Source organism: Dunckerocampus dactyliophorus, chromosome 12 (assembly GCF_027744805.1).
Source record: "Dunckerocampus dactyliophorus isolate RoL2022-P2 chromosome 12, RoL_Ddac_1.1, whole genome shotgun sequence".
Classification (NCBI taxonomy): Eukaryota; Metazoa; Chordata; class Actinopteri; order Syngnathiformes; family Syngnathidae; genus Dunckerocampus; species Dunckerocampus dactyliophorus.
This window is the reverse complement of record NC_072830.1, coordinates 21250242-21271605: the sequence shown is the minus strand read 5'-3', so window position 1 is coordinate 21271605 and position 21364 is coordinate 21250242. Positions and strand designations below refer to the sequence as shown.

At 42.2% G+C, this 21364-nt stretch overlaps 1 protein-coding gene and 1 long non-coding RNA gene across 5 annotated transcripts in view; one reads left to right on the top strand and one right to left on the bottom strand.

Moving 5' to 3' along the window:
- rtn4rl1b (reticulon 4 receptor-like 1b) overlaps window positions 1-21364 on the bottom strand; it is a 172176-nt gene that overhangs the window by 6875 nt on the left and 143937 nt on the right. Inside the window, exon 1 of one of the 4 annotated variants that reach the window (XM_054794008.1) lies at window positions 3934-4078. The exons of the other annotated variants lie outside the window; for them this stretch is intronic. Coding sequence (XP_054649983.1) covers window positions 3934-3943 — 10 coding nt within the window. The 5' untranslated portion in view covers window positions 3944-4078. Of the gene's footprint in view, window positions 1-3933; window positions 4079-21364 lie in introns of those variants that run through there. 4 annotated transcript variants of the gene reach the window in all.
- Window positions 17552-21364, top strand: part of LOC129191049 (uncharacterized) — a 56398-nt gene continuing 52585 nt past the window's right edge. Inside the window, exon 1 of the long non-coding RNA XR_008573132.1 lies at window positions 17552-17631. This is a non-coding gene — a long non-coding RNA (uncharacterized LOC129191049). The remainder of the gene's footprint in view (window positions 17632-21364) is intronic.

Here is a 21364-nt window from a genome sequence, read left to right as displayed (position 1 = left end):
TGTTGTACATGACATCCCCCCGATGGACTTTTTCTTTGTCTTTTCGCAGCTTTTTAGCAACGCTAATTAAGAAAAGACACCCACACGGCAGCCTTTCACAGTGCCCTAATGTCAGTCAATCTAATGTCCCCAAACAATGAAAACCAGGACATTTTCATCATTTTCTTAAAAGAAAAAAACAGGATTTGAAAACAGGACATGTCCTGGGAAAACAGAATGTTGGGTCACCTGAGCCTAAGTATACTGTGATGGTCAGTCGTTTGCTGAAAATGTTACATTTGTTATCCAAGGTTGGCACAACTTGGTACATGGCAGCGTGTCTTTGCTTATCCTCAAAATAAAATGAGTGTTCTTAAGTGGAAGTACAGGGCTTGAAGGGCAGTTCAGTAGACCCCTTACGCCATGGCGCTATAAAACATCATTTCATTGGGTTTTAGCGCTACAGTATTGGCAGCACATGCACATGGAGATGCCATTATCGCTCAAGTCATTAAGTGGACTTACAAGGTTTTTGCAGGCCAGATATACCAAACCACATAGGCTGTGAAAGAATATGATTGTGTTCACAAAGAAAATCACATGAAGTCTGGGCTGCATATAGCGCTCCCCTCGCCACCACCACCACTGGCCACAGATGACGGGCACACTCAATTTATTTTTCCAGGAAAAGCCTGTTTGACCCCTTCACCCCTTCATCTAGAACCCCTTTTTCCTGGGAGGCTGAGCAATAGAAATAGATAAATAAATGAACAAAACGGAACGGATATAGTCCCTTGATAGACAATGAAAAGTCACTGTGTGGAATATCAATGCAACAAGGTTCACAGAGGATTTGCCCTCATGAATAATACATGTGTGCTAATAGGAGAGAAACTGTACGACTGCAGAGCTGCATGACGGTGACACTCATTAGATTGGACGTTTCCTGTTTCTCTCCCATAAGAACCACAAGAACCCATAAGAACTGTAGTGTTTTCACTCCGGCTATTGGGCGATTAGAAACAATGTGTCATCTCACGCCGCTCAACAGAGTTTACAATCAGTTCCACAAGGACGTCGGAGCATAACTGAGCAAACTGTGGCTTCATTGATTGAATGTAGAGCGTGTCATAAAATTAATTGTACAAATTAGAGTTAAGGAATGTTTCCATGTATGAAGGGCTGTAAATGATCCTGATTACCACCTGGAGGCTGGAAGCAATGCCTCTGTCACTGTTTAATTAAAAAAGCTATACAATCAAGATGATCAATAAATAGTTGTGGCCGAGTGGTTAGCATGTTGGCCGCACCGTCAGGAAGCCCTGGGTTCGAATCTCTGTGTGGAGTTTGCATGTTCTCCCCGTGCGTGCGTGGGATTTCTCCGGCTCCAGCATACCCCTGCGACCCTAGTGAGGATAATAACAATAGTTACGCGTCTGCTGTCTTCCTAAATGCCAAGAAGCCGCCTGAACATCCTAACTTTTTGTTAGTATAGTTGTATGTGTACTGACTGTACAGCATACAGTACACCAGTGGTGTGCAGTCAGGGCCTTCTCCGCCAGAAGCACTGACCTACACTTCAAACTTTAACTGTAGTATTTGTTCCATTAAATTATATGAATTTATCCTCAACCGTCTATCTTCATTTTGTAGTGTTTCTTGGCTGCAGTGCTTCCAGGAGTGTGTGTGTGTGTGTGTGTGTGTGTGTGTGTGTGTGTGTGTGTGTGTGTGTGTGCGCGTTAGATGAGATTTCAGCATTTATGTGTTGCCATATCAATGTAATCTGCCCAGGACCTTCCGAAGAATCAGGACTGTTGGCCCATGACACATACACACTATTAGCGATGGGCTGTTTTGTTGTCATGTTATTAGATAAATATTGATTGCTGAACTGGATTGAATTGCTCCAGATGATGTTGTAGTGTAGATGTTTGGAGTCGTCTGAACCTTTTAATCACTGAGCTGTCCTATTTAGGCGTATTGGGGACTTATATTATTATCAATAGAGTGTTGGAGGTCCCTTCACTATAAATGCCTGAATGCTGCATCGCTAACAACCCTGCTATGGCACATATTTACTATCATTATTGTTTAGTTTTTTTATACTGGCTCTCACGGTGTCTGGCAAAAAAAAAATCCTGGCCGGCCCACTGAAGGCACCGTTACCAAACGCACCACCCGCCACCGCAGTATACTATACATGTGCATATTCATAACACTTACACACGCAGCCATACATAAAGCTTATGTAAAGTTCTGGCGCGCATGAGCTAAGACAAGAAGCTGCGCGCAGCATGTGCTATCGCGCTGTGAACTGGCAAGCTTGTTTACGCGCAGCTTATTTGGCTTTTGTTCACTGTGACAAACAGTTACGAGCGCAGGCACGTGGCAGAATCCAAAACAATGAACACAAATGACATCAGATCATGTTGTAGTCTGTGTCAATAGAGGAAATGATGGAGGGCAGCTATCTTAAGATGCATTATTAATGGGACTTGTTCCATTTGTGTCACAACAAGCTATGCAAGTCTCTTCAAGTGCAATTAACTGTCAGGCACTGACTCAAGTCAAGTTGGCAACTGACCTAGAGCCTCACATCAGCAAAAAGACCATCAAGATAAAGATGAGATCACAGTGGGAGGCCGGAAAGCAGCCCTCTTGTCTCGTGGGTTTGATCCCCAGCTTTCTGTACTTTCTTTCCTTTCAACCCTGAGATGCAGGTCCGCCATCTTCAGTACACGTATCCATACCAATACGATTTAATACCGTATTGACCTGAATATAACAAATCCATGTATATAAGACCATCCATTTTAAAGCAGTTTTAAAGACAAAACCGAAAACAAAAAAGACTAAGGCTACGTTCAAACTGCAGGTCAATTCAGATATTTTTTTAATCAGATTTTTCATGTCAGGGTGAACAGTACAATTCAAATTTTTTTTTAAATGCGACCCAGGTCCCTTTTGTATGCATATGTCTCACCTTATTCTATTCTATTCGTATTCGATGCTACTGTACGCTGGACGTTTTGACGTAATTCCAACGTATCCGACCTGGCCGCCATCAAAAGGTGTTTTGTACTCGCAGATGTCAGCAAAAGTTCTTCTTTCCAAAAGTTATTTAAAAAAAATCTTTCAGTGAAGCGGCTCGTCAATGTCCCACCACCCCTGGCTCCGACATCCACCCACGCGCTGCTTGTCCCAGCAAGTTCCCCAAAAACTACCACAGCAAAAGGTCTTCCCCTCTTCCTCCTTAATCTCCTACGTGAAATAATTTGGTTAAGAAAATGTCGACACCAGTTGCACAAAATCCTTGAAATGGCCACAAATGCGGCAGGACAGACCAAGAATTGCGGACACACGTGCGTGCAGCGTCGGTGTTTTGTGTGCGTGCGCGTCACTTCCCCGGACACGTTGCGTTCACATTTTACACAAACACAAGTTACATTTATTTAACGACTGTATAGAAAAATCCGATTTTTCCCAAACAATCTGAATTGGGTGTCATTCCCTGCAGTATGAACGTAGTTAACAAACGAGGACCCATGAGTCCTGATTCAGTAATATTTTTTTGGACAATTTTCGAGCGACTTGGTCGTGACGAGCACATCTGCATTGTAATCGACAGCAGTGGTCCCCAACCTTTTTTTGACCCACGGACCGGCTTGTGTTCCCACAAATCTCCCGCCGACCGGGGGGTGGGGGGTGTCATACATTATAGCGATCTAATTTATCTTATTTCTTATGTATCGTGTAAAACTAAGACATGAATACCATCAAATTAAAAACACAAAATGAATGCCGACCCACCATCCACCAGTTCAAGTTCCAGCCAAGTTTTTCCAGAGAGATGATTACATCACTGTTTGACGTGTGGGGTAAGAGGCAGTGGCTAGCATGAATTAACTTGAGACAAATGTGCACATTAGCACTCAATAAGTCATCAAAACTTACCTTTATGCATTCCCACATAGTATCAGCATTTTAGACCAAATATGAGGTGAAAGAAAAATGGTAAAAATACAGTAGTAGTCTATCTGTGCGGCGAGAGATAAAGTTAGCACACACGCAATTGACATGCGTCAAGTGGGACGGATGTAACAGAGAATCCGGCAACTTTTCAAAATAAAACATTAAAAAAATGAAATAATGGAAATTATTTTTTCTTTCTGTGCGACCCGGTACCAAATGACGCACGGCCCGGGGGTTGGACCACTGATCTACAGTATATTTCCACCGAAATGTAAAGAGTTTTCCTTGTCCCTTACCTCAACGCTCTATGATCTTTAGTGGAAGTTGGTATGGTATTTTTTTGGCATAATGCTGCTCACTTGCTAACATACTTCCTGGCGTGATTACGAAAATGGTGACTTTATATGTGCACGCACGGCATCAAGGTGTTCCCAGCTCCAGTGTGATGTCAGTCTTTAGCCAGGATTCTGTCCACCTTGCACAAATAAAATGAATAGCTTCAACCGTGGCTATTTTAGCTCCTGTGTAGTTGTGCCATGCGGTGATGCCCTGTAACGAATGACACTGAGAAAGTGTGTTATTCTTCTTCTAGCCTGTATTTCTTTATACATAGCTGTTTTTAATCAAGAATTTTCAAGGTAAAACTGAAAAAGGAACCTAATAAGATTCACCATCCATCAGGTATACATGGACACGCTCTAAATATATGACTTTACATAAGCCCTGGTTTCTCAGCAGGGAATTCACTCTGAATAAAACATCCTCATCTAAGGTTTCCAGTGTGAGCCAGTGATTGCATATTTATTCTAATTAAGTAGAGCGCCACAGAAGAAGGGCATCTATCTGCTCTGAGGGCTTAGAAAACACCAATCATGGTCTTGCGCTGACATTTCCAAATGTTTATGATAATTTTAAAAGCACTGATTACCGCCATTATGCTTGAACTTGCACACCGACACGTCTGCGACACTTGCCCCGCCGCCTTATTTGTCTGCAGAATGGTATATAGATTTTGTCTCATTTTTCATTCCCGGGATCCACTGCAGGGCATACAGCTGCGTCAGGATCTCAGACTATTCTTCCATGCATTGAGTGAAAGGAAAATAGCAGCCATCAGTGACACCGCGGAGACGTCTGCAGAAATAGAAACATTCCAGAAACTTGTAATTGTGCTTTTGTGCAGAGGCATCACAAAGCCTCCTTTCAATGAAACTAGTGTCTGTCTGTTGCTGTTGTTGGTTGTCGCCCGCATTTTAACAGCATCATGAGGGACATTTTACTGACAGTGAGTAAACGACCCATTTAAAAAAATGTCTTAGGTTGCCAAATTGTGTCTCATCTGTCTTTTTCATTTTATTGTTTGTGTGGTCCTGCTCAACCAGCAGCGTTACAGTCAACTCCATGTTCACTGCCCTTGTGTCAGGTTTGCCTGCAAATTACGTACTCCGAAAACCTGATTATCTCTGTGGATGGTGCTGTGCTGTACATTCCTGCACATTTGTGATTTGACGATGATAGTCCATGTCCGCATCCACAGTTGCAGAGGTTTTTCTTGGCAGCAGCCAGCAGCTCTTACACAGACACTCAGAGATGAACGCTATCGAAGCAAGAAAGTGATCCTTTTTAAAGGACTCGACATGTTGCTGGTAACGAAGGAAACATTAATAGCAGGGATTTTTACAGCTGCTGTGTTCTGTCTCTAAATGATAACTAGATAACTTTATAATACTAAGGTCAAAAGCCGAATGAATACATGTTCATTGTCCATAATAACAAATGCATAAACACATCCTGCTTTACTCTAAAAATAACAGAAGGTGGCAGCAGGAGTTAATATTACCTTTACTATGGCTGACGTTATCGTGTCACGTTCAAGTACCACAGTAGAATGGCGGTGCAGATCAGGCATGGCGTCTGTAAAGCCGGAGATGCTGGGTTAAACTAAAAAGAGTGGATGAGCACGGCAACAAAGCAGCTAGGTCAGGCGTAAAGAGACCCACATAAATTGTATTTGACTCTCTTTCCTCACGTTAGCGTACGAGACGCCGTCTCGCTCCTGCTCCTCCAAACCTTCCTGCGTAGCGTGACGTGCAACTCTTTTAAAAAATAAATAAATAAATAAATAAAATTGTGTCTTTGCAGCACGTCGATGTGGACCGTAAAAACTGTGATTGGTCGTCTTGTAATATGATGTTTTGTTTATACGACCCATTCAGGGAGCGTACAACCCACATTTGCGAAGCCATGTCCTTCGATTTTGGATTAATATGTGCAAAAAAAGTAACACAATTAGTTCCACCTCCAAGACCGCACGTTCCTCTTGAATTGCCATTATTTGATCATGACGAGGGATGCTAAAAACCAATTGATCAATAAGCGTTACGGTTGCTCACTGAGTTGACACTCCAGAAAACACTGCCCCTAGTGTTTCAGCAGAAAACTGCACATCATGCGCTCAACCTCGATGAAGAAGCTAGAAAAGGATCAAGACAGCGTTGGAGGGGACAGCGTAGGGACTACACAAAAGCACAATCCACGCTGAAGAGACACTGTGCTCCACTTGAATAAATTATTCACATCAAATAAACACCTCCTGTTTTTCCTTGAAAACCAACAAGTTATTGTGCCACTGGTTGGCTGTAATTACCCGATGTCTACCATGTAGATGTCATGCTCGCAACACATCGCAACATGGCATCTGTAAAGCTGAGGTTTAGTAAGTTTCACAGAGAGATGCTAAACATTTCAACATGGACCCGAAATGTGAGTGTGAATGGTTGTTTGTCTATATGTGCCCTGCGATTGGCTGGCAACCAGTCCACGGTGTACCCCGCCTCTCGCCCAAAGTCAGCGGGGGTAGGCTCCAGCTACCCCCGCGACTCTAGTGAGGACAAGCGGCATAGAAAATGAATGGATGATGGATGGATGGATAATACATTAGTAATTAATGAAGCGCAGCTCATTATTTGTTTGTGGAAATAAATGACTGAAAAATAATGAAAAACAAACATCTCCCTTGTTATGCCAATTGATGCTGCGCGCTCCCTGCATTTGAGGAAATGAAGCAAGATGGAAAAGTGCAAAAATCGTCCCCCCCCCCCCCTTATTTATTTATTTTTTTACATTGGACCTCAAGGAGAGAATAATTTCTATGCAGAAAACAATAAGGGAACTCTCCGACCAGAAAGAGATGAAGATCTCATTTGTTCAAAGGGCTTATCAACACACACACGCTAAAGAAAGGCAAGCAGGTAAAGCAATGAAAGTAAAAAAAAAAAAGCAGCACTGATGCAAGTGACAGCAGACTTTCTCAGACGGAGGAATCAGAGAATGTAAAAATAAAACTAGCGGCGATGTATCCGCCGTGCACAGAATAATGGAACTGTGCAGTTGAATAAAGCTCATTTATTTCAAAGACGGAATACGGGAAAGCTTGGGAGTGAGGCAGCGGGAGGCAGCAGCCGGCAGCTGAGCCAACCCACAGTTGTTTAAGATGCACATTGGAATTAGCGCAACTTAATAGATATTACACTGGCCCTCATCAAACACCCAAACACCCTTCATATACAAATAAAGACGCTCTGTTCAAATCAGCTTTGTCGAGGGCAAGTACTTTCATTCACCATGACGACAAACCGGGAAAAAAAATGATTCACGAACAGTTCGGGCCCTGAAGCGGTATGGTGCTGCACTGCTGAGAATGAACTAATGGTTCTTTCAGACCAACATAAATCTTCCACAGTGTACCTATTGTTCATATACTGTAGTGCCATTAAGTTGATGGAAAGCATTTGTAATGCAATTGCAGCCAATTTAAAATCAATAAACAACTCTTGAGGGTTATAATGTTTGGTAATGTGAAGCCTTACTCTTAACCCTAACGCTGAACAGCAACTCTGGAGAATTGTACACAAAGTTCCCAAGAAACATTCCAATCATTTACACAAAGAAAACTGGTCAAAACTGGTACATGAAATAAAAAACGACTGGAGTTGGTTCGCCCTTTCGCAGCTGTTACAGCTTCCGCTTTTCTGGAAGTGGAACGAATGCCAGCCAGTGTGGCTGCGCCAAAGTACGTTGGTAAAACTTTACTACCTTTAAGGGCCACGTTGGACAACGGGTTGCTCGTTGGCGAGCGCTGCTCAACTCTCATTTAGTGGAAATGGGTGGACCAGGGTTGGAGCCCTCGTGTGTGCAGGGTCGGACTGTGCGGGTGACCACTGTTACACACGCATGGCTTTGTTAGTGATGGACGCTTAACTTAGGCCATGTCCACACAAATACAAATATTTTTAAAATGCATGTTTTTCTATGCATTGTGGCCTCTCATCCACAGACAAATGCGGGTTTTTGTCCTGAAAAACTGTGCTTTTGGGAAAACTCTGACCAGAGTGGAGATTTTCTGGCTTCAGAGAAGCCAAATTTTGATCTCCTTGGTTTGTGCCATAAGAAATGGACAACATTATCGGAGCGTTTTAAGCAGAACAAAACATGAAGTTATTGACTCGCAGTGGTAGACTTGCGCTACAGGAAACGGTCTTCCCCAACCTATTCCCACAATGTTGAAAGCATATCATCTGGGCAAAATTAAAGCTAAGATTCATTGCGTTTAAGAGAACCACGAGTTTGTCCATGTAGAGTATTTGCATGATATAAATGAGGTCTGCGGCAGCAACACAGCAGTCTCTCCATTAAGGAAGTGGACCAGCATACATTTCAATTCTGCCAGCATCTGCTGAATAAAGCTGTTGAATGCTTATCAGCTTTTAGGGTCAAAGTGTTTCTGTGTAAGGGACCCAGCATTGGCGCATGTCCTCGGGGAGTTCATTAGTGTAACATGGTAGAAGCAGGGCTCCAGGAAAAAATAAAAATGAATGTTAAAGCGCGTTGCAAATCCTAACCTTTCATCTCAAACTACTAATAATTTTTTTTTTACCCCTCAATTAAATAACAGCCTCCTCAAGCACTTTGACTCTTCATGAAGGCAGGCTGTGCCAATATGTGTCACTTTAAGGCCAACCACGTGACGCATATCACGGTGTATTCATTCACATGTTGCTGCATCAGTATTATCATGAAGTGTGTGGCTAAGCCCTTTGTTAAAGACTTCAATGTCTTTTACATGTTTCCATCTTTTCCCTTTGAAAAAGTCTATCACCTTGAAGTGAGTCAATGAAGCGGTCGCAAATCTTGAAAGACACACACTCGGATTGCATTGTCGACGACGGTGCACACTGCTAAAAGCTTTTTCGGTTCAATACTTAGCACTTGCGCTGCACTTTGGGGCCATCGGGTCTCTATGAAACTCTACCTGCTTGGAAAAGGTGGAGTTTTCCACTTGAGTGGCATCGCTTCGCTTGCTAACGCCTAACGTGGCTATCCCCAAAACAAACCGTAAGGCGCCTCTCTGCTGCAGCTGCCGGCTTCTTGCATATAAACTTCACACGCCCTAGATTCAAACTGATCAATTATTCATAGCAGGTGAGACGCGCACACACACATGCACAAGTAATGGCTTCAAAGAGGCAAACAGAAAGAGGAAATCAAGCAAAAAAAATACGCGTGAGACAACAGTCATGCGCTGTGACTCATTATTTCGGATGACGGTCGGGTCACTGAGTGACAAAGAGCGTCCTGGGTGCAACTCTTAAAGCAAAAGGAAGCTTTGAGTGAGATGCACAAACGTGTGCACATCGAAACAGCACTTTGATGCAGGCCTGATGTACTTCAGTGTATTTGTATAAAAACTAGGGCTGTCAAAGTTGACGCGATAATAACGGAAATTCCCTTTAACGCCACTTTTTTTTTTTTTTGACGCATAATTAACATGCACACGTCATGTGTGACCTTCGACCCACACCCTAGTTTGTGAAAACGCAGCAGTATCGCAGCCGATGCCGAGCCGCTAGCGGGAACAAACACCGAGCAGAAATGGACAAAGAAAGGGGCACCCTAGCCTCAAAGCCCCGCCAGATGGCTCTCCTAACAAGACGCAGACGCCACCCGCTGGACCCAGCTGGAGAAATCAGCAGAGCGCTGCAGAAACTTTGTTTTTTTTTTTTTTCATTGAGGTGCATCCCATCTTGATAGCTGTATTAAAAACTTTATCTTTCAAAGGGACACTTAGTATAGATTCTAGCTGTGATTTATTATGGGTTAACTATGGGAAAAAGGCGATTAATCGCGATTAAAGATATTAATACAATATACTACTGACACCCCGAATAAAAATGTGAGCACTGTTAGGGTTTGGGGCAAATCGACTGCAGGTCTTCAAAGTGCGTAAATGATCATTTCACAGCGTTATTTTGTGTTCTAAGCAGACCTCACGGGGCCACGAAGGTATCAACATGGATGCTTTTGTCAGAGCAACACTGATAGAAATGATATCAGTCTTCTCCTGACTGATTACAGGAAGGCTGGATTTACACTCATGAGTCAAATGGCACAGTTCTGATTTTTAATGTCTGGTGTTTAGTGCGAGCAGGAAAAAAACTGCAGTATATATTCTCCGATCAGGCCTTTGTCAAAATGTATGTGGATAAAAATGGAGAAAAAAAATGTATTGCGAAAAGCGGTTAGGCCTACAGTACTTAAATGCTGTATATAACCTGGTAAATGTTTGTTTACTTCCATGGTGTCACCTGTTTTTTTTCTGTGTCAGCGTATACAGTGGATCACCCCCTGTATATTCAGCATTCGCGATATTTTATATCATATTTTCTGATTTTTAAAAAAAAAAATTCATTTTTCAATTATTATTTAAATTTTTTCTCTCCGAAAATAGGCTGTTTTTTGCAGAAAAAGTAATAATTTATACATACGTGGGAAGGTATAAAGTGTTTTTTTTTTTTTTTAACAGCAGACGTGCAGCATAATGACGCACTAGCTTCTACAGCCTACTTTCTTCAAATCCGGGTTTAAAACTTACACACGTTAATATATTATAAGTTGTTACTGGAATTACAACAGGCAAGCAGTGTGAATTATGTATGCTTGAGAAATGGCTTCTCCGACAGCTAACTGGGATCACCCAGCAGCCGCCGGTGGAGCCGCATACCACCGCTAGCCGCTTTAGAGGGAGATGGAGGCGGACCATAACACATGAAAGTGCGGTTGTTGTGTTAACTTGGTGATAAGGCTAAAGGCTAGACCGTGAGTCCGATTCCATCTGTTCCATCAATCATCATTTATTATTCATTCGTGGGGAGTGTTATAATTTAAAATGTGTTTTAATATGTGTAATGTGTAAGTGTGTGAGGCATATTTAGGGTTTAAACCTGAATTGTGCATCTATACATTTAGCTTGTTAGCTTCCTTTGTCGTGAGTGAATAATGGCAATTGAAGAGAGACTGGGAGTGTTCTGGAGCTGAATCTAATGCAATAATTACAACACTAACTTTCATTGTAAATGTTTAGCTGAAATTAGACGAAAACCTAAACATAAAGCTAGCAGAAGAGTCTGGAGTAGGAGAAGTGAGCCGTGTGTCAAAAATAGACATTTTTATGGCCCTCTCAATTACTCGTTTTTTTTTCCCCATTCACGGGTGGTCTCGGATCGTAACCCCTGAGAATGGCGATGACCTACTGTAGTTGTTTACCAGTGTTTGAGCCGTATGCTCATGGTTGTAAACACAATCTTATATCACTGTAAAAACTCAACCGTTGTCATTAAGAAAGCATTACAGTCATTCTATGACTCGGCTACATGGCGTGCGTGTATGTGTATGTGCATGTGCATGCAATCGTGCTGTGCCTGGTCAGAGTACTCACACTAGCCAAACGTGCTGGACTTTAGGTTGTGAAGTGGGCCCAAGCACTGCACGACTGGCCTAGTGTGAGTGTGCCCAAAGTGACTGTTTTCAACAGTTTCGGGGAAAAAAAACTTGCCATTGAAGGCAAGTCCTTGTTTAGTTCAACTGAGAAGTGGAAGGTAATCTGAAAAGACTTTAGATATTTTATTTGGGGTATTTATAAGACCGTAAGAGCTTCAATGTAGAGTAGCAGTTTATTACTTTGCTCATCGCTCATAAAAACACTCAAGATTTGGCCTCTCCGTCACAATAAAATGTCAGACTTCATGTTCACTTTTCATCGCATCATGTTCGGATCTGTTTTGCTCCTGATTGGATTCAATCATTTCTTTTTTATTTCCATCCCCGCTGCTCGCTCATCATCATTGAGGGTTTCACAGAGTCCAGCTCAGGCAGAGGTTGATAACTTATCATTGGATTTGCTGACTTCTCGGCAGTGTATTAGACTTGCCCTTGAGCCAGCGTTGTCTCCATCTCACAAATGCTCATACCTGCGCCTGCTTATTGAGTAGTTACTGCTGAGACCAGCCTCCATTAGGCAATGGCTTCAATTTACAGTCCTGGGTCGTGAATGTTAGATTTCGAAAAAGGATACATTTTCAATGAGACCGGCCCGCTCCCCTCCCTCCTGCCACTTACTCCTCGCACGCACTGTTAATTGATTCTGTTGTCGTTTCCCGAAAGTACAAAGCTGCACTCTTTGCAGGATGAGACACAGTCGCTGTCTAGTGGTGATTAAACAAAACACGGTCTGGCTGAGAGAGATACCGTAGCGGCTTACAGGATTTTGTGAGTCATGCAAAGGCACGACACCAAACCAGAGATTCACTTCAAAGGGCTCCATCACCAAAACCGCGGTACCTCTTCACGTTCGCTTGCCCGAATTCCCGCGTCTTAAACATCATGACCAATATGAGGATGATGACATATCACTTGTTTTTACCATTGCGTTCCCATTTGCAAAAGTCTGTACTGGGCATTTGTGAAGATGAACCCTCAGGAGGCTCTGAATGCATGTGCCTCCTCCTCCCTTGGGGGCATCACACTCTTGTGAGTGCCCCCAAACACCTCTCTCTTCAGAGCGCAGACCCTCCATTCATAAGAAGGTTCCTTTTTGTCCTCGCTTCCGAATTGTAGAGTTCAAACACTTTGTCTCCCATGCTATGGCTTTTCTCCCTTGAACTTCTGTGAGCCCTTACAACAGTCCTGAGAGTCCTTAATGGCGTTCCGACAGGCTCCATCTTAGGGGCCTTATGATGAAATATCATTCCCTCTCTAACCCCACGACGCCAGGAGAACTAGACGTTAAGTCAAGAATTGAGAGAGGGTGAGTGAGAGTTTGCTGAGTGCTGTTGACTGACGTTTAAAATTGAGGGAGAAGAAGTTGTAATTCAGCAGGATGGAGATAGAAAAAGACGTAGAAAGAGAAGAAAGAAACGGTTTATTCCAAGCTAAAAGAAATCGATTCCCTTCTCCTCGAAGTCCAAAGATTGTGTAGTTGTAATGTGAGGTGTCACTCATCCTGACTTGCAAAAAAATATCTAAAAAGCTTTAATGGAAGTTGTTTTGCCGTTTTAGTTCTCATTTATTAGGCGTAATTATGCTACATAGATGATACTACTGTCAAAGACATTACAATTCTATGTAGGGCTTTCACTGACAGTGTTTGACACTGCCTGCGGAGGCTCCTCCCGCCTGTACCGTATTTGGTAAAGGGAACATAGGGGAAACCTTTTTAATTGCTTACATACACCTATTCAGGTCTCCAGAGTCCCTGCCCAACCATCAACATCTGGGGAAAAAAAAGCTAAGCAAAGCAGCAATGTTGTTTGACTTTTTTATGTTAGTACAGGATGCTCATTATAAATATTATTATATACATGTAACAAAGAAATTGTTTTCAAATACTTCTTAGTCCCGTTTATTTATTTTTTATTAACTGAACAACATCTGTGTTCTTATCTTTTATCTGTACATGAAGTACATGCACCCTATCCTTCTCCAAGAGAAGCTCTGATACTTTGTTGTAAAAGTTTGATCACCTTCTGGTGACTATGGATCTATCATCCTCCATCTTGACAGTTAAATTCATTCATTCATATGGCAGAGCATAAACATATCTTGTTTTTGACTTGTATTTGCTGCTCTTCAGCTAGTGCTGCTGCTGTAAAAAAAAAAAAAAAAAAAAAATGCTGGCTTTTCCACTCTATGGAAGGACGGCAGCGACAAGCACCCAGCAATTCTTCAATGAGGGAAGTTTTGCAGGGCCTCCCGTGTGACATGTTTCTGTATTTTATTGTCTGATTAGCAAGAATAATGATGTCACACTTACATTAAAGACATTACACAAGCTGTAGAAAGTCATGGTGCTTAAGTCTTTCTGTGACGTTATATTATTGCTGACAAACAGAAACTGACAGGCGCCATTATCCAACTCAGTGCACTCAGACAGTAGGCAGGGCTTGCACACTAAGCCAAGAAGGGACGCTTGCGGCAGCCTCATCTTAGGTTTCTGCCTTGTATTTGATCAGGAAATTCAGCAATTTTGACTTAAATCATTCAATCCCAGACATTTTTCATAAGATAATCCCTTCAGTACCAGTATTCTGACTGATCTTTCAAGGAACACAGAATACTGGTTCTGTGGTTATATGCATATGGAGTCTACCAAAAGAAAGATTAGACTCCTGTCTTTCATCAGGAAAAAAAAATAGTTTCTACCTTTTTTCCGTTCGTTAGTAATCAGCAGTAGAACATGGGTACGTTTCGGGAAAATATCAGTTCATGACTAGAAAATGGAGAAAATGAGCTTTTTGTGAAAAGATACATTTAATTTTCACTTTGACACAAATATTGTTTGCTTTTGTGACAGCTCAAACTTTTAAAGAACTATACCACAACATAAACAAAGTTATTGTTTTGTTTTTGTTTTTTTTTTTGTATCAAAATAATAACTGGGCTGCATGGTGGCCGAGTGGCTAGCATGTTGGCCACACAGTCAGGAGATCGGAAAGATCTGGGTTCGAATCTCCGTTTGGGCATCTCTGTGTGGAGTTTGCATGTTCTCCCTGTGCGTGCGTGGGTTTTCTCCGGGTTCTCCGGTTTCCTCCCACATTCCGAAAGCATGCATGTTAGGTTAATTGGCGACTCTAAATTGTCCATAGGTATGAATGTGAGTGTGAATGATTGTTTGTCTATATGTGCCCTGCGATTGGCTGGCGACCAGTCCAGGGTGTACCTTGCCTCTCACCCAAAGTCAGCTGGGATAGGCTCCAGCATACCCCCGCGACCCTAATGAGGATAAACAACATAGAAAATGGATGGATGGAAAATAACTATTTATTTACAATTGAACTATTTACAATTTTCACATTTGGAACTGAACTATGTGTGCATGTATGTGCACGTGCGTGTTTGTGTGTGTGTGCGCATTCATTAAAATTTCCCCACAATGCGTAATCTCCTGTACGCGACACTCTCCATTCTCTCCCACTTCCTTTTTCCTGTCGTGTGTTTCTCGGTCCTCTCCTGGTCCCCGCTGAGCTCTTATCCAACACACTTCTGCCACGGAGTGGCCATTTTTATGGCATTGAAATTGCTCTGAAGCCAAATACATTGGCGGGGAGTTGCATCATCACCTACGTCAGCGTCTTGCGCAAAAAACCTAAAAGACGTATAAATACGTTGTTGGGATCGGGCGTTCGAGTTTGTAAAAACGTACAACTACGTCTTTCGTATTGAATGAGTAAAGAAATGTTAAAATGTCTCACGTGCCTCCCCTGACTGCATGTCACTATACACACGTAGTCACACATCACTACATCACAAAATGGATTCATTTTATGTTTGATTGTTGGCCACTAGATTTTCAGACCTTGGTTAGGAGCGCAGAGGAGCTCCGTCTGTTGCTCCAAGGCTGACGTCTGTAATGTCTTGACTTCAGGGATAATCCCCCCGTTTTCCCTCTGGGCTCTAATTTTTTATGTTTTTTTGGAGGTAACTTTTATTTCAGCGTGTTCCATGTTCCAAGCTGTTGTGCTGCTTTTATTAAACACTCCTTTCTGCAGCGCCCCCTTCTTCCCTTCCCGCTCACCCCTGAAAGGGCCTGCACATCACCACTCACTACTGCAGTAGAGGTCAGCAGTGGCTCATTTGCATGAGTAAGTATGTAATTAAGAACGTAGTAACTGGTTTCATCTGTGTAAAAATGCATGAAATGTCTCATTTAAAACAATGCAAACAAATGAATAACTTCATAACACCCTAATCAATTCCTAATAAGAATCCATTTTATTGTAGTTTTCAATGGTTTCCACCATATTGAATTCAAACCTCAAGCGCTGACAAAATGTGTGTTTTTTTTTGCCAAGAGGACAAACTCTCTCTGCGCCTCAACTCCTCCATCAGCACACAATATCAGTCGGGTCTCCTCACGACTGTAGCCAGAGAGGAATTATAGAATAGTGGACATGAACCGTCAAACTTTGAGAGAAATAAACTCTCTTCTGCTCCACGCAGTTGGCACAAACACAATGATCCAGAAGTCAGTTGTTTCATTAACAAAACGACACAATAACATTCAGTGGCCTTGGGGGCTCTTGACTGTGTTCTCGGTCTGAATGCAAGGCAATGTTTGACACAGTGGCAGAATTCAATATTTTCTTGAGGAAAACATTCCAGCCTGTGTTAGCTCAAGACACTGCCAGAGGATAAAAATGATAATACAGTCTTTTTAAAAGCTGCATTCTGTTTTAGATGTAACGTATAATATGTGTTTTTCCTTGCACAACTCTGAATATCGTTGCAGATGCATCTGATTTGTTTTGAAATGATTTAAGTTACAGTGTATAATAATATGAAAATCACAGTTACAGTCCAATCTTTTCCATTGTGTAGAAAATTGGAACCTCTAAAGTTGAACATTAGCCGGTAGGAGTAAAATAAAATCTGCATTACAAGAGACAAATAGATATCTTGTGAGACAATGGAGTACCAGTGATGGCTTATTCAGAATCTGAATATTTGTATTGGCCAAGTATGATATAAGAAAACACAAGGAAATCCTTGAGTTTCATCTTTGATACTTGATGAGATCAACCACAAACATTACATACAAACAATATCTCCGCACAATCAACCTTATAGCACAAGGGTGTCCAAAGCGTGGTCCGGGGGTCATTTGTGGCCTGCGTTTTGTTTTTTTATTGGCCCGTAGCACATTGTAGAAGACACAGACAGCAGCACAGTGTATCTCCTCACACAGTCTGTTGCTCCTTAATAACTTTATTCTGACCTGAACACATCAACAGCAGTGCAATTCACACACCATATATGTATTTCCAACTCTAAACAAACTAAATAAACGCCTCGAGTCCATTCGTCATTGCAACTACACTTCCTCGTCACTAGGCAGACCGCGAGATGCATTCAGGGACACTCCGAACATCATAGAACGTCTTTATGATGCGTGTATGTGTGGTCTAAATCGGGTCACCAACACGGTGCCCGAGGGTACCAGGTGCCCCCTAAGAACCACATTAGTCGCTTGCCAGCCTGTTCTAAAGATAGCTCAAATAATGCCATCTAATTTTTTTTGGCTGCTATTCTTGTTTAAATCAAACTTACATGTAAAGTGGAAATGACAGTATATTTAAAAAAAAACACTTCAGCAATTGTAAACAATTCTGTTTTAGGAGTGGCCATTCTCTTATGTTCCTTTTTAAGTTAACAAGTGATTAAATGTAGCTCCTAATTACGACGCGAGTTGGGTACATGAATGCACCATGGCAGCGGCAGAGCTTGAGAGTTGTTATCATAACTCGGACCTTGTTTTTGATGTTCAACTAACAGTGTGCGTCTATAAACGTGAGTAACCTGGTTATTTCTCATTCATTCGATGCTAGACGCTGTTTGCAGCGTGATATTTTATGTGTTGTGTGCCTTAAGCATCCAGCCGCCGAGCTGGTCACTAACTGCTGAGCTAAGTTAGCCTCGTCAGCATTGTCACCAATTCATTGTAGTGTTAGCATGCTATTTCAATGTGTTTAGTGCACTGCTGATAGTCGAGATGTTATGTGGCTGTGTATTTGTGGATATGGCTAAAGAGGGGCGGTCGATGTGTGTGACTGGCCAATCGCAGAGCAAGAGTGAGTACATGAGGGTTTTCAGTCATAACGATTACGGACAATGACGAGCTGTACTCGTTTCATGCTCGTATTCGGCAAAAATACTTTATCCGTCCGGCTCATCCCTACATTCCACTCGCTTGTCTGTTTAAGACACTCTTAAGTGGTGTTTACACTTGCATGCAATGCCTCCGCATTGCCTCGCAATTTGCCGTGACAATGCGTGGCATTTCTTATTTTTTTTATGGCGCCTGAAAAGCGTTAAGACGAGTTTGCGCACGGTTGATGTTCTCTTTACACATTACCGCGCTTGGCACACAATTTGTGACCGGAAATGGTGCTCATTGCAACGAAAGGACCACAATCCCGCACAACTTACTTACAGTGTCAAGTGCTGTTTACGTCTAGTGCACGACAATAGTACACGCAACGTGCATTATTCGGGTATGCATTGTCAATGGGAATGCACCACCACCAGCAGTCGTGGCATTATTTGGTCCCATGCCATGCAACAGCAGGCATCACCCATCGTTTCAATAATTCCTCAATTTGCAAGGGACCTACAAGATGCTGAACTCCAGAGAAGAAGCTCTCATTGCAGAAAAGCTGTAAGTAACAATTTATGACTGTCCTAACTGTATTTTGTATAAGTAATCCGACAAAAAGGGTTCGGCAGCTGTCCGGAAGTCCTCGGGCGTGCTTGTGGGTATGACCTATCACAGCGGAGTGGGCTGGGTGGGAGGCGTACCATGAGGAGAGCCGGGAGTGGAGCCCATCATCTACAATCTTTATGTGAACCATAAACACATTTCTTTCCCTTTTCTGTGCGTTCTAACGAGAGAAAACGAGTTAGCAAGAGCCAGCTCGCATTGCACGTCATCGGAGGCACCTATTACGACTATAAAGCCCTAAAAAAACACCAACAGTGTTCCATTTACATAACTGACCTGTTTATTAACCAAGCTAAAGCAATATTGTTATTGTAGCAGCTAACAAAAACTATATTTATCTGGCGGAGTAACACAGCGCCTCGCTAGTGTGAGCATCACTCACAGCACCCCAAGTCACTGCAACGGGACAGACGCAAGAGTGGATACTACTGGCTCTCAATTTTGCTACAAAGACTCTCCAAGATGCTCGTTTGCGGTCAGCATTTTTTACCTGAGGACTGGCGCACACGTCTTGTGCTGGAAGACACAGCCATCGTGTACAGTAAGTGTCTTCGCTGTTTCTATGCTGCTGCTGTTGCTGGAAGTAGCGTCAGCTCCTATGGAATATGTGAAATCAGTGCGCCCAGGTAAGAAGTTCCGGTAATGTTCATGCATGATCACAGCATGTATATAAAATGATAAAACGCTGTTAGAGATTTTTTTTTAGAGGGCTTTATAGTTGTCATAGGTACCGCCCATGACTTGCAGTGTTATCTGGCTCATGCTAACTTGTTTTCTTTTGTTAGAACGCACAGGAAAGGGAAAGAAATACTGTATGTGTTCATGTTTCACATAAGGATTGTGGATGATGGGCAAAATTCCAAAAAAGTGCACCTTTCCTTTAAGGTCTCAGATGCTTTGTGAATAACCTTTTTTTTTATCTTACTAAGGGAAAATTCTAAGATTTTTCTTGGAATGATGTCACAGAGCTACTTAGTCTTAGGATGCTTTGTGAATACGAGTCCAGGTCGCTATAGTATTCTTGAGCATGTTAAAGAATGTTGTAGTAGTTAGTTTAGCTACAATTTAAGGATAAGATCCGACTTACACCAAACTCTCGGAACAGAACTAGTACGTAACCTCGAGGACCATCTGTATTATAGAAAAGTGACTTTTGAAATCCTTACGCAGATATGGAGTATTTGTCTCTCTGGAACGCCTGCCCAATCATCAAGTGTGAAATTACACAGCCGAGTAATTTTTATGTTAGCTGCGTTTGTCAGAAAATGTGTCTCAACAACCCGTTCAGATGTTCGCCCGGCTATGACATCACAGGCTAATTTACATAAGATCACACATCAGAAGATGGACAAAAAAAAAAAAACTGACTGTTTGCCTTTTCAGTGTGCAGTGCAGGACTCCTTCACAGCAGAGCGGCCAAGCCTCCTACAGCAACGGTTGCACTGCATGCTGCCCCATCGGGACCATTATCTTCACACCTCCTTGCCCTCACCACCTCCTCCTAAACCTCCCTCTCACCCGGACAGCCTCACATGCCGCCCCGATTCTGCTTCTCCTCCCCATCATTGTTGCTCCGAGGTTAAACTGGGCCCCAGTCAACCGTGGGGAGCTGTAATGGGCAAAAGCCTAAACTCAAACACGCCACGTTTGCAAAACTGATTCTTTCTGTTAAACTTGATAAATGCCATTCTGGTGTGTGCGTGCGTGTGTGTGTGTGTGTGTGTCAGGTATTTCAAACATGGATTAAGTGCACTTTCTTCTTAGCAAATGTGAAAAAATATAATGGAAGTGAAACAACAAAAATGTCAAGATGGACTCTTTGTCTTTAGAAATTAACTAAGTATATTTGACTATTTATATTGTATGGCTGACTAATGACTATACATCCACAATCATGTGCACAAACTGTGAAATAGCTTCATCCTTTGTGAAATACTCCTTGTTTTGACACTCACCGTAGTACTTTGCAACACAATGCTGCATTCTCAGTAGAGCCCTAAATGCGTATTAATCCCCTGTTCTCTCTTGAACATGTGAACAATTCGCAGGCCTCCTGCTGACATTAAACAATGATTTGAAATGCTTCTTCGTGTATTATTTGTTACCTCCCCAGATGAAAAATGCCCACCGTTTTTTCCAGAGAATTTTCCGGTGGTCTGAAAGCCCCTTTTGGCTCCTCTGAGGAGAACATGTGTGGGTGGCTAGGAGACTGTACGCAGATCCAGTGGTGGGGGGTCCGTACAGTGATTCTGCCTCGGGTTTTTTAATATGCAGCATGCAGTTATCTTGTCTGGAGAAGCGGGGATTAGCATCGTGTTAATGATAATTAGAGGTAAAGAAGAGAAGAGAAATTTTCATGGTACGATAATGGAACAAGAATATTGTGCATGATGCAATTGCTCGACTCCATTCTATATTCCATCCAAGCGGGATTGCCTCATGATAAAGGCATCACATAAAGTATTATAGCTGCAGCAAGTTTTCGTAATGCACTGAATAATTAAACGCTTTCGGTGAAGAAAACACATTAAATGAGCAGTCCTAGTCTTATTCTTGAATTATTTGTTTGATATCTATACTACTTGGATTTAATGATTATACAATCAACAGCTGAATCAAACTTCTTTATCTACTAAAGGATTACATATAGCATTAAATGCATACGTTTTTCATTCTCTACTACCATAATCTCCTATACTAAATCCAATCAAATCTAACGTTATACTCATTCTACCAGACACACAAAATGCACGTATCTGTACACATGCTACTGGGTACACGTAAATGAAGCTGCTCGTTCAG